Raw genomic sequence first — 14,460 nt, 5'->3', positions numbered from 1 at the left:
GCGAGGCAGTGATGCTTAGCAACTGCCTGGATCTAAAAATAAGAGCCATTTAGCAAGGAAAACGCAGTGGAGAAATGCTCAGAGAACTAAACACATCCCCGCAGCCCTCCCTGTGGCCCGGCCAATGCACGGAGCCTGCCTGCACCGACTGCCTGGAGGGAAACTCCCGGGACAGCTCCGGCAGTGCCCCCTCTGCTCAGCCTGACAAGCAAAGCTGGAGCCTGGCCAGCCCACAAAGCCCCTGCACTTCTGGGCTTGTCCATCCTGCTGCTCCCTGGCCTCAGCCTCCCTCCTCCAGCCTCGCCACCACGTGCTTGCCCACATTTCCTTGGCTGCCTTGGGGACCAGCAGGGTCCCAGGGAAGAAGGTTGGGAGCGCTGTGTGATCCATGCCCAGGCTCACCCACCAACTGCACCTTCCTCGGGGTCCATCCTGCTCTGCATGTGGCGAGCCCAGCAGAGCTGCACAGGGAAGTTTTCACCTTCTGCCATCCCTGGTCCACTGGGAGGCAAACATGGCTATTTTTATCCTAGCTAAGTGCTCCTGTTCTAGCAGGCAAGAAGGAGATGCTTTGCCAGGCTGGGCAGAGGGGGGAAGCTGGGAGGTTTGGTGGGTACCACAGGGGAGGATGGGGCAGCCCCAGGCCCAGGCTAACATATCCCACCCCCCCCCACAGTGTAGAAAAAGGGGGACACAACTCACTTGATTGCTGGTTACAGCTCCTTTCTGTAGCAGACATGAGGGCTGGGCATTCTGCCAGGATTCACAGCCTCTGAGCCTTTCTCTGCTTGGGAAAAATACAACATCCTCCCCTAAATGTTCCTCTGGGCACTGGCAGGTGGGGGTCTGCAGGCTGCCAGGGGAGGAGCAGCAGGAATGGCTCTGGTCTCTGCCCTCCTGCCCAGACCCAGACAGGTGCCCTGCTGTGGGTGCATAGATGCCTCAGTGAGTGTGTCTGGACAGGGACAGGCACAGCAGCAAAGTCACCCCAGAATGCTGAGCATCCCTTGCAACATGTCTCAATCTCACCGGGACGTGCTGCAGATGCAAAAAGAGAGGGCCAGGCTGAGGAAAATCACCTAAGCAGTGTCTGAGGCTTTAATCAAAGCGTGCCTTGTGCAGCCTGGCTGCTGCTGGCCACGTCCACCACAAAAGCAATCAGCAGGTTCAGGATGGGCAGGAGCCAGCTGCAGGCAGGGCTGGTGGTCTGCACTGCGGAGATGTCACTGGATTAACTATTTCCAGAGGAGAGAAAGAGCTCTGTCGGCTCCTGAGAGCCCAGATCCCAGTTACACGGGGTAACTGGGAGGGAGGGCCGTGCTCTAGATGGCCAACACATGGCACAGGCTCCACAGGCACAGCTAACCATGAAACCCATACTCCAAAGCCCAGGGCCAGGGGAGTGTGGAGGGCAGGCAGCAGGGAGATGGATCGAGCCTGCTGGGGCAGGCAGGGGTCTGGTGGATGCACCCAGGTCCCCAAACTCATCTCCACAACAGCAGCAGAGAGCCATGAGAAAACAGGGCCGTGTAAACCAGCCCCAGAGCTTGGCAGAGCCAGCAGAGGGGTGGGATGAGTAGGAGACAGAGGGAGACAGGCTGGGAGTCCAATGGTGCTGCCCCATGAGGTGTCCCCAGGCCGTGTGAGGCAGGGTGTCCCTGGCACCACTCAGACACCCTCGTCATGATGGAAATCACCCAGGTATGGTCCCTAAGTGGCCTCTCTGTCACCCTGACAGAGACAGCAGAGCTTTGATAAGGGACATCTGCACAGGATTCCTGCTGCTCCCCAGGCAGTGAAGCTGCAGCCAGGAATGACTCTAAGGGTGAGAAGGGCTGGACAGAATGAGCAGGGTCATGCTGTCCAGGAGACTTGTTTGTCCCCAGCTCATCACGGGGCCACTGCAGCCTTGTCATAACTGGGGAAGAGAACAAGTTTGGAAATTCACCGGATTAAGAGTCTGGCTGGAGACAGAACTGTGCTAGGCTGCCAGCAGCCTCATCCACACCCAGGCTGGACCAAGCTGAGCCCACTCACAACATCCCTACTCCTCCTCCAGAACACTCACTCACCCTGCAATGCTGGACTGATCCCTTTGGCTCATCTATGCCTCCTGCTCCCTCCTGGGACACCCCAGCTCTGGGGCCACAAGTCCCTGCATTCCCCTGCTGAAAACCCTAGGCTCCACACAAAACCCAAAACAGTCCCAAACCACAGAAGATGACCCTAGAAAGGAGCCAGGAGTGCTTGGGTCTGCACCTCAGGGGTAGAGGAATGCAGGGAGATCTCCCCCAGGCCCTCTGCTCTCTGCAAGCAGCCTGGGGTGGCGTGATTAGGGGACAGGGAAAGACATAATTTAACATTTCATTAGGTAACTACAAGGCATTGATCTGCCCTACCATCCTGCACGCTCTCTAATTGCAAATCTCCATTCTTATTAGTTCTATCGAGAAAGCAGAGAGCAGCACTCAGGAGTCTGATCCTATCTTTAGGAAATTTCAAACCGAGATGTAATTGTGGAGTGCTCGAAATCACGGTGCTTTATCCACTGTTAACAGTATTTTAAAGCCATGATCATCAATAGCAGTCCTCGGGATGAGCTCCCAGCAGATGCCATTAATCCTGTTTTGGCTGTGGTCACCTGGTGTCTCTGGGCTCAGATTTACACTTGGTGACAAGGGACAGCTCTGCTTCCCCAGCAGAGAGGGCTCCCAGGCAGCTCCTGGGCTGGGCAAGGGGTGCAGCCCCCAGGGACTGGCTCCAGAGGCAGAGGGCAAACAAGAGGAGCTCCTTAAACCAGCTTCACCCCTTGCAAACGTGCCAGCAGATGGAGATGAGCAGCTCTGCACCAGGGGCTGGCACAGGGATGGATGTTCATGGCCGTGCAGGGGTCTGGGGAGGGCTCCAGGCCGGGCAAGTGGCCTCACTCAGGAATAAACCACAATATTTACTCCATCTGCAGAGGAAATGGATCTGGGTGACACAAGACCAGGATGGGCCCCTGCAGAGAGGTGGGAATCTTGGAACAGCTACAGCAGACCAGCCCCATGGGGACATCAGCCAGGACACACACAGGGAAGGGCTGCTCCCATCTCCAGTAATCCACCCTGCAGGGACACATGGGCAGGTGGGATCCATGGTGAGATTCAGACCTGGGGGGAATTTCAGCTGCTGAAAAATCTTGCAAAGCTGGAGGAGGAACAGATGATCCTGCAAGCTGCTGGGAGAGCCTTGCAAGCAGGAATGCTGCAGGAGGAAGGGAAATTCCTCTGTCAAATGCAAACTAGCAGGTGTGAGAAATCTGGGTGTGCAGGAGGGAGAAAGGACTTTGCATCACACTTTGTATCCTCGAAAGCCAGGCACCTGCCTCTGCTTATCCCTCCAGCCAGGAGGGATTCCCCAGCATGGCCTCACTGCTGGGAGGGCTGCAGGAGGCTCTGTGTCCACCCAGAATGTTTCTTTGCCACCTCAGCACAACAGATACAAATCTGTGTGAAGAAAAGACTTAGTCTGGGAAGTGGAGACTGGAGTGTTCCTGGGCTCAGGACATACCCAGTGTCCCAAAAGCCCTCCCAGCATTACAAAGCATCTCATGTTTGTGTGCTCAGTGCCTGTGGGCTCAGGTTTTAATTAAAGAGGAACTGGATACTATTTCCAGCCTTCATTTATGCCACGCTGGATGCCACACCAGGGACTCTTTCAGCAGCTCAGGTCTGCTCGGAGAACAGATGTGCATCTCTGTCACGAGCGAGTCCACACTATGGACACGTGTCTGCCAGGGCAGGGCAGGGATGTCTCCCCTGTGACTCTGGTCTCAGCTGCCCATCCTAATCCATCCTATCCCATCCCACTGGCCTGCCACTGGTTGCAGCAGAGGGGCTGAAAGCAGAGCACGGGGCTGGGTGCTGCTGGAGCTCCACTTGTAGGCTGGGGGAACAACAGGATTGGAACTCCTGAGCAGCCACAGGTCATTAGAGCATCCCACCCCTGCACACTGTTGGGAGGGCCCTGGCTGAACCCTGGAGCAGGGGAGCTCCAGCTAATTAGTCATTAATTGCTTCAGAAGGGAAAGGAGCCAAGCCAACCTCTGTGTGCCTGTAGCAGAGTGACCTGTGGGCCCTGGGACACAGCCAGCTGCACATCCCTGAGAAATGGCCGAGGCTCCACCTGTCACAGCAGAGCTGCAGAAGCGGCCCAGCACAGTGGGTGTCCATCCCAGCAGCCTCCCCAGCCCCTTCCTGCCCCCACGGGACTCCTGGGAGCTCCCAGCCTCTGGCAGCAGCTTGGCAAGGCTCTGAGCTGTGCTGCAGTGAGAGGCAAGCCCGGCTCATTTAATCTATTCAATTGGATTCAATTTCCAGCCACATGATTCAATTAGCCTTGGAGGGACAGCACAGAGAGCAGAAGCTGCAGAGCATGGTCCAGCCTGTGCTCTGGCAGCTGCCAAGCTGGGAGAGGGCAGCGCTGGACCCTGTGCTTGTTCTGGCCCTCTGGGATGAGCTGAGATGTCAGGGGCTCCTGGGGAGCCCCATTCTGTCCCAGGGAGCAGGAGCGCCTCTGGGCACAAGGTGCTGGTCCTGAGTGATGTGTGGGCAGCTGTAGAGCACAGCTGGGGAAGCCCCATCCCGAGCATCTCTTTGCAGCCAGTCCCAACCCTGAGGGGTGACAGCCACACTGGGTCAGATCTGAGGTCTGCAGCCCGGAGCACCTGCCAGGGTGGCCCAAAGAAGCTTTAGAAAGACATCAGCATCCAGCAATGCTCCCTCGAGGGTGCTGCCTATCACATACATTTGGGATCACCCTCTGCTTGCTCAGTGTTCCCCTGGGCACAACCACACTGCGCTGTAGGTGGGAGAACCAGGGCTCTGACCAGCACAAAGGACTCTCAGCAGCCCCAGGGGCCTCCAGGTCCCACCAACCTTGCACCAGCCCAGACTTCCATTCATCACTTATTTTTCTGCCTGCCCTCCCCCTGAAGCATCAGCAAAGGCATTAATAAGTTGCCACCAGGGAAAAAGCTCATCTTATCCCGGCCCCTTTGGATTCCTACCCTTTCCAAAGCTGGGCTTTACCTCTTTCAGGTTACTGCAACGCCTCATCTGCCAAAGAAACCCATCATACTTCTGTCCAGCACAACCCTGCTCATACCAACAAGCACCAAACAGGAAATGTGAGAGATGAGAATAATACCCAAGAGATGAGAATAAATACCCAAAAGGCCTCAGTGCTGACCAAGAGTTGCTTTCGAGCGCCAGCTGTAAATCTTTCCATTGACTGCTGGCCATGCACTGTCCCACCACACACAGTGCCAGCTGTGACCTGGCAGGGGGAACAGCCTCTCCCTCTGCCTGCCCTGTACAGGAACGGGAGCGAGGGAGGAGAGCAGCTCCACGCTGAGAAGGACGTGTGGGGAAGGAGGTGGAGCACGCTGGAGCTGGTCCCTTGTGCAAGTGCTGTCTAGGAAATGTCTCTTTCCAGGACTCTGCTAATATCCACCATCAACAGTGTGCAGGACCCCAGCACAGGGAGTGTCCAATTCTTCAAGTGGGGAGAGGAAAGCACCCCACAGCAGACACCGGACTTGATCACATGGAAGGCAGCTCAGTCCTGCAGAGGAATGGCCCCTGTGCCATGGATCTGGGACCAGAGCAGGCAATAGCCATCACCAGGAAGAGGACAAAGAGGTTTGCAAAGCAAACACAGGAGGTGGGCAAAGGTGCACCCTGCCCTCTGGCTGCAGTACACAATCAGGGGTTTGCTACTACTGCTCCTGGCAGCTCCAAAGAACACACAAAACACCATTTGGAGCTGCTGGCTCATGCAGGGAAGACTCAGCTCCTGAGGAGCTGCCTCTCTCTGAAGTCTGCATGAAAAGTGGGACCTGTAAGAGCTCAGGAAAAAGAGATCAAAAATCTGTGGCACTTACAAAACAACTCTTAGTAACTCCCTCCAAAGTTTAGCTCAAATTCAATTCTCTTCCAGGTCATTATTTTGTAAAATATTTGTCTCCCTGCAGCTGCTGCATAATTTAAAGGTAGCAATCTGACTTCTCCCCACACTCCCCAAGCCTCAGAAACAGCTCTTCCAATAACAGACAGAGTTATGAATTAGATATAACAAAATACACTCACCTGCTCAGATCAGATACAGGGAAGTTGGAGGCTGTCACACACATCCTGAAGCTGAACATTAAGATTTAAATGACTTTCTGCTCAGTTCAAGCTGGCCTCAAAACACAAATAGTAGTAGGGTGTTTAACAAAGCAGACAAATATGCAGCAGAACCTGTGAGCAGGAGTTTGCTGACACCAGCAACAGAGAACATCACACCATGCACAGGCAGGTCCCTGCATCCCTCACTCATGGGCTCAGCCCTGCTCATGGTTTCCTTAGTGCCAGGCACAGGGACACGTGGGAGGAAGAGGGATGCTGACTGCTGGGTGGTACCTGCACACTGGACCAAGGACAAAGCATCACTGTGCAGCACCACAGCCTCCCTCTGCACAGGCAGGAAAAGCCCAAGGGCAGGTGATAGCCCTGCTGCAGCCAGTGTGCCACCAAATGGTGACAGGGCCACTCCCCAACCACCCCACTCTCCCTCCAGTGAAGGACAAACACTGCACACTGTGACAGACGGGGCTCTGCTATTTATTGAGCTCTAGGTTTGTATGTACATCCATTTACAGTGCTTGGTTCAGTGACAGTGTGACAAGAGGACATGTATCACAGTCTTCCCCAGCTCAGACTTGGATGAGGGCTGGGCTCAGGAACTGATCCTACACATGCCTGGGCTTCTATGATCATCCCAGCAAGGGAGCACCCTCAGGGAGACAGGATAGCTGAGCCCAGAGTGAGAAGCTGAAAATTCCAGAGGCTGCCAAGTCAGAAGCAGACTCATCCCAAACTCTCTCATGTATGTGTCTAGGCTCAGCCTAAATGGGCTCAGAGAACAGGAGGCATGAGGACAGCTGGATGACTCAATGCTCCACCAGTCACAATGCTGGGGATGTACCTCAAGTCCCCTTGAGAAGGTGAGATCCCACCCCTCAGAGGGTGAGCTCCCCCTCTATCCCCCCAGACAAGCACCACGTACTGCAAACAACTGCTCCTCATTTTCCACTGCAGAAGCTGCCTCCCCTACATGCCCTGGCCTGTTCTCAAGCAGTGATTTTATGGAGCTTGCTTGCTCTCCCCTAAGCACTGTCCCTCTGACACATACACATTCCCATACACTTGCATGGCAGAAAGCAAATAAATGTCTGGCTTAGCTGTTAAAAGCCAGACAATTCCCTGCTGAGGAATAGTATCATCTGCTGAGAGAAGCCAGTGCTCCCAAGGAAAACATAGGGATGTCATCAGTGTTGTGCCCAGTGGGTGGCCAAGGACACAGCTTTCAGTTTCCCATGCTCATAGCAGGTAAGATGAAACATGAACACAATTAATGCACATTAGCATGAAAAAAGCCTTGCCTAAAAATGGTAGTAAATGAGCATGACATCCACATTACTCACACTAACCTACAAGGCTAAGAGCAGGACTAGGCACTTTTTAAAAAAAACATCTGTTTTCTAGGGGGAGGGAAAAAACCCGTGGATCTGGGATGTAAATAACTTCTCTACTTCAGTCCACCAAGTCAGGCCAGATCCTAATATCATAACAACACTGCTGGGAGCTGAAAATGCATGAGCAGGGAACAGGTGTGGAACAGGTGTTCATGCTGTGTATTCCTGAGCTGGGAGCCTGACACAGCACTCTAAACAGGCTCTGCCAGATGTGGGCACCTCTGCAGCACCGCTCTGGGAGCAGAGAGTCTGCCTGTGCCCCAGAGCATCACCCCAGAGCTCCTCCTTGGGAAGCCCTCTGCAGACACAGCTGAACATCGCTTGGTGAAGAGAGGAGGGCGAGAAAGTGAAGTCACTACTTCTCCAGATGCATTTTAACTGTGTGCTACACACAAAGGAAAAACTGGAGACTTCTTCATTTATGAAGGTCACCAGGCACCTGCAAACATGTGCAAGGCAGATGTTCCTGTGAGGAAGAGGAGGATTGTCGCAAAGCAGTCTCTGATGGGCAACAAGGTGAGTGGGGAGGAGTCAGCCTCTGCCCCATGAAAACCAAATATCTAAAAATGTCCCTCTACCTTAGAAACAGCAGATGAGCTGGGGCTGCCAGAAGCAACAGTGACCCCAAGCAGAGCTGGTCTCCAGTAACAAAGTGCTCTGTTTGATGACCCATACTCTTGTACACTGGCTCATGCTGGACCCTGCAAGCCAACAGCCTTGGAGGCAAAGTTTCCCCTTTTCCAGTAATCCAATGGCTTGGTTGAAGTGACACCTTTTGACATCAGGAGACAGCAGTGAGCAAGGCCTGCTCCTTGGGGAAACTGTTTTATAATCCAAAGCCATTCCCAATGGGATGGTAATGGATTTGACTTACATGACAGGAGGACACGTTGACCCGGGCTGATGGAAAAGAACAGCCCTCACCTGGGACCAGAGAGCTTTCCCCATAGAGCAGGTGAGCAATCTCTACCCAGAACAGTTTCACACAGCTGGGCTGGTTTTATTATTTCAGTTGTGAGCTCTCCCCAGCTCTGCTACAAAGGTTTCCAGTGCATTTTCCCTGAGGCTGTGGAGGGAATCTCCCATTGCTATGTCACAGGAATGGCTGCCCACTCCCATGGCACCATAAAAAGTTGCTTCCTCCTCAACATGCCAATCAGCTCTCCTCAGCCCAAGGTCAGTTTAAACACATTCCTTTGGGATCAAACACACAGCAGCAAGGCGTTCCCCTAAAAGAAACACAGTCCCTTCCGCAGGCAGGAGGCGACCGGCCGCAGAGCGGAGCGTCCCTGCCCACCGGGGCCGCCCCGGCTCCGCCCGCGCTGCCGCAGCGTCCCCGCTTCAGGAGATCGTCGAGAATTCCTTCAGCAGCAGCTCCTGGCTCAGCGTGTTGAAAGCAAGGTTCTTCCTCACGTTGATGCTGATGGAGCGAACCTGACAGGAACAAAACCAGATGTTTTAGCCACGGGACTCGTGCTGGCTCCTCATGAGCCTGGTGGTTTTGACACGGCTGACCTCCACACTCAGCATGAAGCTGTTTTGCGTTTCCAGCTGCGCAGCAGTTGCTGCAGCAAGCTCTCACCGAGACTCCAGCCTAGCAAGGAAATGCTGAGGTTCAGCTGTTCCTTGGAAAAACAGGAATGTCTACAGTGACATCCCAGCAGGGAGAGTAAATTCCCAATGAGACTGGGATGGGAGAAGATGCTCTGTGTGGATGCATGAGCTATGATGTGGTTCCTGTTCTGGGGCAAAGAGAAGGGGGAAGTGAGCACTCCCAGGCTGCAGCTAAAGACCATATTTTATCAATGCCCACCAGAGTGCCAGTGAGCATTTTCCAGATCAATGCAGTGCCATGGCCTCTGTCCTGCTCCAGAACCCACAGAGCCAAAGATACAGACTGAAGGAGAGGACAGAGGCCATGCCACTGTGCTGTAAACACAAATTATCACCCAGGCTGGCAGAAACCCCTGGGTTCAGAGCCAGCTGTGTGTATTCTGAGTGCTGTACACATGCAGCTGGCTCACTGGCTGTCTCTGAAGAAGAGACACCTTTATCCCTCAATGACACCCAGACTTGTGGTCACCCACAGAGCACAAAGAAGAGCTGGGCAGCCCTGTTGACAGCAGCTTCCCTTCCCCCTCGTGCCAGCAGCCTTCTTGGCCAAATACACAGGCCCCAGACTGGGCTCAGTCTCAGCTGCACTTGGCAACGAGAAAACAAAGTCAAACATCATCTGTGTCAGCGACTGTGCAGCAGTGACAGAAAGCAAAACTGACACAAGCTCATCCAAACAACAGGATTACAGTTCCCAGAGACTTGGAGCCTGTGATAATAAGGTTGTTGCTGACCTGGTTAGTGTTTTGTACTTTCTAAAAGCACTGGAGGAAGAATTATATAGATGCATAATGAGGAATCCAATACCAGGGGCTGGAAGAGCATACATATACACACTGCTGAGGGTCCCACTTGCTACCCAGTGAGAAAAACACACTGAAAGGGCAGAAAGCTACTCAAAAGGCAGAATGTGTAAGAAAGGGAAGGAAAGCAAAACTTGGAAGGTTAACAGGGAAAGGTGTGAAATGAACCCCAGTGAGCCCCATTGCATAAACCCTAACAACCCGAGCACGCCAGCAAAGATGTCTACCCTAGGAGACAAAGTGCATAAGTTTTATGTCATCTGCAGAAACCACAAACTCCCCTTCATCAGGATGCTTGGCAGAGGCCCCAAGCATCTTTGTTCCCTTGGAGCACCCCTTCAACTCTCTACTTTAGGTGTCTTTTTACCTACTCCATCCTCAAATAGTTTGGGACCATGTGTTGCAAGATAAGCACGGTTGTACCCTGTGTTAAACACCACTGCAAGGGGTCTCCAGAGCACTGGCTGGCACAGGTCTGTCCTGCTGCCAGGAGACAGGAGTCCCACTGCCAGGATTTGGTCCCAGTCCTACCAAGTGCTCCAGTGCCAGTGATGCAGTCAGTTCTAACAAGAAGGAAAGAACACGAGCAATGAGCTGTGGGGAGTTCTCTGCTCTGGGGAATATGAGTGCCTGAAGAAAAGGGGCAGATGCTACAAGCAGTGTAAGCCAGTATCCTTATTCTGACTAAAAGCGTTTCTGTGGGTCCCAGCAACACAAAGTACAAGCAGTAATGAGCTCCTGGCCTCAGGAGCTGCTGCCAGGACTCAGGCACCAGCAGTAGAAGATTCCCAGCTTGTATACACATCAAGGTCTCCAAGAAGGAGTCTCTGCAAGCCCAGAAAGTGAGGCTGGAGTGGCACAATGAGAACACAGGGCTTAGCAGAAACTGTAGCTATGGGGTAGAGCACAAGAAATTAATTAGCCTGATTAGTTTGCAAAGAGAAGGAGGAATAGAGCAAACACACTCCATTATGTAAAATGAGGTCACAAAGAGAACAGTGAGTAATATTTATCTGGCTCCCCAGGGATGGGGCAAGAAATACACAGCCTAATTTAGACAAAGAAGATTTACACAGGAAAAGAGGAAATCCTTTTAAAACCTATGGGCTGTGAAGTGGTGGAAGAGCTCACCTGAAGCTGCTGTGGAGCCAGTTTCATTTAAAGACAGCTTCAGGTTTCAAGAGAAGCTTTAGACACAAACTTTGGTCAAGAGCAGTCTAGATGAACGTAGATCTGCCTTAACACAAACTGGGGAGAAGAGTGGGCATGGTAACACACAGGAGTGACATTTACACAAATCCCTGCCCAGCGTTTCTTCTGCTGTGAGAAATGAGGCAGCCTGAGCCAACCCTTTTAAAGGCAGGAATAGCTCAAATTAAAGTTAAATCAAGTTATCTCCAGCACCAGGGCTCAGCACAGGGAGCCAGAGCTCATCTCCCTTTTGGAGTTGGAAGACCAGACAGTAACATAGGGAGGTGTCAGTCTGTAACAAGGATAAATTTCAGAAGCTTCCTATAGTGTACCTAAGCTGCTCCATAAGGATACACCCCAGGACTCCTCCTAGCTCTTGGTGCAGTGGGCAGCCCAAGCCTGGAATTTACCAGATCCCTCCAGACTTACACAAAGGCCCCAAAACTGCAGAAATTAAGGTCAGAGCTTTAACATTAATTCTGCTAGGAAGTACAAGCAGAGCACATGTCCTCTCTTGCTTCTGTATGGAGTATCCTGGAGAATTAGGGACAGAAGAGCTCTAAAATTGTTTTCTTACTATTAGTCCACAAATGTTGAAAAAATGGAAAATGCACAGAATACTGACATCACCTGTGGAAGAATGAGTAAATGAAAGAATGGATGAAGCAAGGGCATTAACCATGGGGGGGGAAACATGATTAAATTTTAGTTTTGTGTCATCAGAGCTGGAAGTGTGCAAGGTTGTACCGACACTCCTATTTCACAGCAAGTCTCATCAACTAAACCTATTCCTAATCAACAAGCAGCCCTTAAATTATTTGTACAATGGGAAGAACATTTACACTGACTACTACACTTAATTAAAAGTCAAATTAAGATAATTTCCCCAGTCGAAATCAATCCCTAATCAGACTATGTTGAGACTGATGAAACCTATCTAACTGCAGAGACAGTGAATGCTTTGGAAAGATGCTGAAATCTCTTTCCACACCTTCCTCCAGCTGCAGTGTGAGGGTTTGAAAGCTCATATCCAAGAACCATTCATTCTATCAAAGCAGCACAGACCTCCAATGACATCCCTGAGGCTTCAAAGGAAAAGAAATAAAAAGTATAAGAAAACTTCTTAACTTCATTCCTTCAGCCCCTCAAAGGCAGCACAACATGCCAAAAAACCCAGCTGATAAAACAATCTGCACATCACCTTCCACCACAATGTGGCCGCAGTATCGCAGCCTTTGAAAACCTCTTTGTAAAGGGAATGGGAGAAGAAAGCAGATTCTTCTTTGGGATTAGCAAGAAAGAGCAGCACTGAGGCAAAGCAAGAGAAGAGAAGCAGTGAATTAGCAAAGCAGGTCAAAGGAGTGAGAACAAGATTTCTAAGCATAAAGGAGCCCCCAGAATGGCTTGGGGAAGCTTCTGCTCACCTACTTAATGGGAGCAAAGAGAGATAAAAAGGCAGCTGAAAAGGAAAATGTCTCCTCTGTGTCATTCCCCACCCAAGAAGGGTTTGCTTTGATGCAAACATTTGCAGACAGTGATAAGAAAACCTGGCAGAATCTGGAAAGAATTACTTGCAAATAGATCCTGTCCAGGAAGACCTGATGGGATCACTGTGAATTCAGAAACTTGTAGTTCACCACCAGCCCTGATCCTTTGGTACAACTCACAAAGAGATTTGCAGCAACTTCCCTCTGCCCCCTCCATGAAATCCTGCAAACCTCCGAGGTTAAACCCAAAGCACTGGGTAGGGGGTATTATCCAGCATCAGACTGGCAACACAAGCTGAAGTAAAAACTCAAAACCTTCACAAAAAGAAAGCAAGTACCTGGTTTGAAGGGACTGTGGGAAGGACAGGGCAGATTAGGGCCTTTTTGATGAGTTGTTTGAACAATTAATAAAGCCATCAGTTACTGTGCACCTGGAGAAAAGCAGGGCAAGGAGGCCGGGAGGCCAAGTGGGTTTGCTGAAGACAAATCACAACGTATCAGGTTCATTTCCCGCTGTGCTGAGGCAACGGCTTAATGGAATGCAGGGGATTTTCTGTAGCTGTGAGTAAAGAACATTTAATAGGGTCCCAATTCTCAGGGCATCTAGAGATGTGGATTAAACTGATTCACAACTGGGTCAAATCAGCACATTTATACAGTAATTATTCAGGCTTTTATATGCTCTTGAGGAGAGGGTCCCAGGGGTACCCGGATGGGCAATTTTCACAAGGGAGTTGACGGGCTGGTTATGATAAACAGATTCTTAAATGATACAAAATTGGGATTTTGAAAAAAAATAGGAAATTGGTCTAGGAAGAAAATAATTTTAGCTGAAATGTTTCGTGGCTGTGATGATCATAGGGCTGAGAATGTAATTTTAATCAATTGGCATGATTGGCCTGAGCTTCTGCCAGGCCAAGTGGAAAGTGGGACATGCAGGAAGCAGAGCAGTCATGTGGCCAAGGGGAAGGAGATGCTGGCTGAGGGTGGGAGCCCTTGGGACAGAAGAGATGACAACAGAAACAGGAATGTGTCTTATTTCTAGGGTACAGTAATAGAAGAAGCCTGTGTCACAGGAAGGCTATGGCCAAATTTCTTTTCTGCATTCCAGGAAAGCTGTGTCAAACAGCAGACCAGAGAGACAAAAATAGGCACAAAAGAACACAGAAAAATAGCATAGAAGCAATTGCAAATGGTTTTGCCCATATACCACCCAATGTCAGGGCTGGAATGACCCCAAGAAAGTTAAAAGCATTCTGTAAAAGGAAACAAAACCATTTCAGGTGCCTGTTCTGGAGCAGAGCTGACAGAAGGATGCACAACAACATGCCCAAACTCATGGAGACTCGTGATACAGTAGGCAGGCATCAATTACTCATCAATCAGCAGGGATAGAGCTGGGAGAAAGAATCAGTTCTCAGACTGGTGGAGAAGGCTGCCAAAGTTAGAGATCCCTCCCTTTTGGTGAAGCTGTAATGATTCAAGAGTGAGGCTTCCCTCACACACTAGTCACTACAAAAACACTGCCTCCATGCTCATGTGGCAGTGGACATGAAAATTGCTCATGTGGACAAGAAAAGTTCCATCAGTGCTCTCTGGAGAAGGGTAAGCAAGCTGGCTTGCTGAAGAATTATAACTACCAACCTGAATTATTTAGACTAATTTTTGTCTTTGCTCTATAATTTTTGTGGGTCTTCCTACCATCAGTCTTCTCCTCTTGCAGATGGAGACATTTCTAGGGAATGCCTTCACTTTCTATGCTTGGAAACCCTTTTTTTGTGAGTGAAAGAGGAAAGCAATGAGC

At 51.1% G+C, this 14,460-nt stretch overlaps 1 protein-coding gene across 3 annotated transcripts in view; it reads right to left on the bottom strand.

Annotated features, from left to right (window-relative positions):
- Positions 1–6,636: 6,636 nt before the first annotated feature.
- ARMH3 (armadillo like helical domain containing 3) overlaps positions 6,637–14,460 on the bottom strand; it is a 123,413-nt gene continuing 115,589 nt past the window's right edge. For all 3 annotated transcript variants that reach the window (XM_030950820.1, XM_030950822.1, XM_030950821.1), the window contains one exon: positions 6,637–8,995. In XM_030950820.1, the coding sequence (XP_030806680.1) occupies positions 8,903–8,995 (93 nt within the window). In that variant the 3' untranslated portion in view covers positions 6,637–8,902. The remainder of the gene's footprint in view (positions 8,996–14,460) is intronic.

The sequence above is a fragment of the Camarhynchus parvulus genome, chromosome 6 (assembly GCF_901933205.1).
Source record: "Camarhynchus parvulus chromosome 6, STF_HiC, whole genome shotgun sequence".
Taxonomy (NCBI): domain Eukaryota; kingdom Metazoa; phylum Chordata; class Aves; order Passeriformes; family Thraupidae; genus Camarhynchus; species Camarhynchus parvulus.
Note: the sequence above shows the minus strand (reverse complement) of the source record. Positions and strands in the feature narration are given on the sequence as shown.